The 4,750-nt window shown below is 37.4% G+C and overlaps 1 protein-coding gene across 1 annotated transcript in view; it reads right to left on the reverse strand.

The window, feature by feature from the left end:
- The window catches only part of LOC107573578 (NACHT, LRR and PYD domains-containing protein 3-like), a 21,487-nt gene that overhangs the window by 5,342 nt on the left and 11,395 nt on the right, over window positions 1-4,750 (reverse strand). The window contains exon 5 of the mRNA XM_016260008.1: window positions 110-371. Within this exon, the coding sequence (XP_016115494.1) occupies window positions 110-371 (262 nt within the window). The remainder of the gene's footprint in view (window positions 1-109; window positions 372-4,750) is intronic.

The following is a 4,750-nucleotide window of genomic DNA, read 5'->3' on the forward strand; positions in this document are numbered from 1 at the left end:
CTGCTTCAGCTGAGGCTTTAAAGATGTCATTGCAGTAGATTGGAGTGTCTTGTGAGTGTTGTGTTCTGGCTGTTTTCTCCATCTGTAAAACCTCATGTTCTTCATTCACTCCTTCTCTCTCTCCCTCTATGATGTAGAGCTGTGTGTAGATCCTGTTCAGGAGGCTTTCATTCTCCTGGAGTTTGGTTCCCTCAAATAATCTCTCATACTTGTTCTTCATACTGGTTGTGTGCTGGTCTTTGAATGTCTGCAAGTCTCTAGTCTCTAGTGTGTGTTTATGCATGACTGCTTCTGTGTTGTCCTGCATGATGTGGGTCTGAGAGTGAGATGTAGAGGATGGCAGAGATCTGATCTGTTCATGTATCTCCCTCCTGCTGAAAAAAATAAGCAGCAAAAAAAGTAAATTGCATCCTTTATTTTTTAATCCATATTAAAACAAATCAGTCTCACTAGGCCTGCCGTTTTGGTTTTCTATGCAATGTGACATCACTGCTGTAGTGCTACTACTATTCTGCTATAGTTTCTGCCTTCAGTGGCTGTCCTCCATTTTCTCCGCGTTCGAGCAGCTGTAATGTAAAAAATGTCTCGTAAGCAATCCCGATCCTCTGTGTTTGGATGTAATACTGAACATAAGAGTCTTAATTTTCTCCCAACATCTGAGCCACTGAGGACACTTTGATTACTTGTTTTTTTAAGGTAATGCACCTCAAAATCTACCTACATACGTGTATGTCTGCACAAGTCATTTCACTCCAGACTGCTTTGTGAATATCATGTCATAGTGCTTACAGTTTTGACCATATTTGTGTGCTTACGTTATCGAAGTATTTTAACTGATCAGCACCGCGCTTGTGAGATTAGTTCGTGCCACACTGTCCATTCGGTAGCGCAGCCACACTGATGACAGGTCAGCGTGGCGCGAGCTCTGTAACTTCGTCCCACTTTCAGTGCATTTTGCTTCCCATATATAGAGCTGAACACCGATTCTCTCGCTCTCAGTCATGTTGCTTCTACCATCTGTTTATTGATGTAGGTATGCAATGCAGAGAGACGTATACGCGTCACCCAAGGGGACACCCAAGACCAATATTATATCTTGTAAAAAGGGGCATAATAGGTGCCCTTTAATTGAATAATGTACATACTTTTAAAGTTTGGTTGGGGGAAGGGAACTGGAATACTGGACATGGTTATGCAGTGAATGTTTGAAATAGCACTTAGGGGCTGTTCACCTGTAGGGTTGGGTATCATTTTAATTTGATCGATTCTAATTCCGTTTCTGCTTATCGATTCCTAGTTTCGATTCCAATAAGATAAAAAATCCAATATATAAAAAAAATTAAGTCAAACATTTAGATGTCAAACATTTATTCTGTGTCTTTTTACAAAGCATTTTGGTGCAGCTGAATAACATGAGCAAAATCAACAGCCTACAGGACACTGCAAGAGGATCTTTGCCAATGATTTTAAACAAATACCACAGCAAAAACAGCTAGATTAATATAAATTTCTAATATTAAAGTGTTAAAGACAAGTAAACAGTCAGTAATAAAATAGGAACAAACAAATCAATTAGCAATAGTATAAATAAATACAACTGAACCAAATTTCAGGTACAGAAACTGTAATTAAAAGTTTAAAAACACTGCAGTGTTTTCTTTTAATAAATAAAATCTAGAATAAAGTTATTAAATATATTCAGTCAAGATCAGTGAATGATTTTCTTTTGTTCTTTGATTAACATTAATGACAGGCAGCACTTTTATTAGGCTGCGGTCTCTTTAACACCGAACGCACGCGGATCTAAAAATACTGTACACATGTGTTCATCTGTTTACTTTTACTTAAGACAAAAACGGCTGTGTTTATGATGATATACTGACAGGGTTTTCTGCATATTGGTCGACAAATATGAAAGAAGACCATTTCGGCCCGGAACAACCTTTTCTAGTGGAAATACACGGAGCGGTTCGAGAACGGACACAAACCGGGAACCCGTACCGCGACCTCTGTTCTCTGTGCTCACGCTTGCACTTCATGTGCGCTGCAGGCAAACAAGGCGCAAGTTCTTTCCCTTCCTGCAATTAAATCGTTTTAAATCACATTACAATGCGAACGCAGGAATCGTTAAGCAGAATCGAAATGCACGCGTCTTATCGAATACCCGGTTCTTGGAAATTTGGAACAGGTTCTAAAATTGAACCGGTTTTCGATACCCAACCCCTGTCGTGTCTAAAAATATGTGGATGTTCTCCATAACAACGCAGAATTTACAGGGAAGGATAAATGGATTTCCAGCACTTGCAGAATCACTTGCAGTAGCTCTGCTACTAAATTTATTTTTAAATGGTTATCTTTGTACAGTTATGATCATATGTTCCTCCATCTTGGCTGAGCTTTCAGTGTTGTTACAGAAAGGGTAAAACTGATTGGTTGGTTCTTGTCACATGAGCTGCGGGGTCAGTGTTTGGCAAGTTACTCTGAAAATGTAATCTGATTACTGATTACTCCTTTTAAAAGAAATCACGTTACTGTTCTGATTACTTTATTTCAAAAGTAATTAGTAATTAGTTACATTACTAGTTACGTTACTTTTTTCTCCATGAAATTTATGAAATCCCAGCATACACGCTCCCGATAAATATTTGTTATTAAAGCATCAACATTCACAGAACACTGTTATGTTTAACTAAAGCAAGCGGCTGCTGCGTGCATGGTTTGGATGGCAGAATGCCAGCAAAGAGCACTGCATTTATAATCTCTAAAAGACATCCCAGTTCATCGCAATCTGCAATAAATACATAATGAATCTTTCATAATGTCTACAATTCGTGTGTTATAATGAGAGGATTCATGAGCAGGCAAATTTCAGCACTGCATTGCTCAACGCTGTAAAACATGTGTTATAGCCTAAATAGAAACTCTGCATACGCTTGCACCTGTTAATCGTTTATATTTGATCTTTGCCAATGATTTTAAACAAATACCACAGCAAAAACAGCTAGATTAATATAAATTTCTAATATTAAAGTGTTAAAGACAAGTAAACAGTCAGTAATAAAATAGGAACAAACAAATCAATTAGCAATAGTATAAATAAATACAACTGAACCAAATTTCAGGTACAGAAACTGTAATTAAAAGTTTAAAAACACTGCAGTGTTTTCTTTTAATAAATAAAATCTAGAATAAAGTTATTAAATATATTCAGTCAAGATCAGTGAATGATTTTCTTTTGTTCTTTGATTAACATTAATGACAGGCAGCACTTTTATTAGGCTGCGGTCTCTTTAACACCGAACGCACGCGGATCTAAAAATACTGTACACATGTGTTCATCTGTTTACTTTTACTTAAGACAAAAACGGCTGTGTTTATGATGATATACTGACAGGGTTTTCTGCATATTGGTCGACAAATATGAAAGAAGACCATTTCGGCCCGGAACAACCTTTTCTAGTGGAAATACACGGAGCGGTTCGAGAACGGACACAAACCGGGAACCCGTACCGCGACCTCTGTTCTCTGTGCTCACGCTTGCACTTCATGTGCGCTGCAGGCAAACAAGGCGCAAGTTCTTTCCCTTCCTGCAATTAAATCGTTTTAAATCACATTACAATGCGAACGCAGGAATCGTTAAGCAGAATCGAAATGCACGCGTCTTATCGAATACCCGGTTCTTGGAAATTTGGAACAGGTTCTAAAATTGAACCGGTTTTCGATACCCAACCCCTGTCGTGTCTAAAAATATGTGGATGTTCTCCATAACAACGCAGAATTTACAGGGAAGGATAAATGGATTTCCAGCACTTGCAGAATCACTTGCAGTAGCTCTGCTACTAAATTTATTTTTAAATGGTTATCTTTGTACAGTTATGATCATATGTTCCTCCATCTTGGCTGAGCTTTCAGTGTTGTTACAGAAAGGGTAAAACTGATTGGTTGGTTCTTGTCACATGAGCTGCGGGGTCAGTGTTTGGCAAGTTACTCTGAAAATGTAATCTGATTACTGATTACTCCTTTTAAAAGAAATCACGTTACTGTTCTGATTACTTTATTTCAAAAGTAATTAGTAATTAGTTACATTACTAGTTACGTTACTTTTTTCTCCATGAAATTTATGAAATCCCAGCATACACGCTCCCGATAAATATTTGTTATTAAAGCATCAACATTCACAGAACACTGTTATGTTTAACTAAAGCAAGCGGCTGCTGCGTGCATGGTTTGGATGGCAGAATGCCAGCAAAGAGCACTGCATTTATAATCTCTAAAAGACATCTCAGTTTATCGCAATCTCACAAACCTCTGTTATAACACAATAAATATATACATAATGAATCTTTCATAATGTCTACAATTTGTGTGTTATAATGAGAGGATTCGTGAGCACGCAAATTTCAGCACTGCATTGCTCAGCGCTGCAAACATGTGTTATAGCCTAAATAGAAACTCTGCATAAACTGGCGCCTGTTAATCGTTTATATTTTATATGAGTTCATGTTGCTTTTGTGCAATAGATGAATAACAATTTATTTGTTTTAGATATTTTATATTTAGATATTTCAATTTTGCGTTTAACTTCTTATTTAGTAGGGGTCATTTTTTAGGATTCTTTACACAAGCAAAGTCTCTGAGAACCTGACACCTTGTACTTCTGGAGACTCAAGGTTGCAGTTCTGGAAAATAGTGGCACTGGAGACTAAAAGGTTCCTGATGGTTTCACACTTAATTCTTCACATTAATTATT

This window comes from Sinocyclocheilus grahami, unplaced genomic scaffold (genome assembly GCF_001515645.1).
Source record: "Sinocyclocheilus grahami isolate Dianchi unplaced genomic scaffold, SAMN03320097.WGS_v1.1 scaffold1980.1, whole genome shotgun sequence".
Classification (NCBI taxonomy): domain Eukaryota; kingdom Metazoa; phylum Chordata; class Actinopteri; order Cypriniformes; family Cyprinidae; genus Sinocyclocheilus; species Sinocyclocheilus grahami.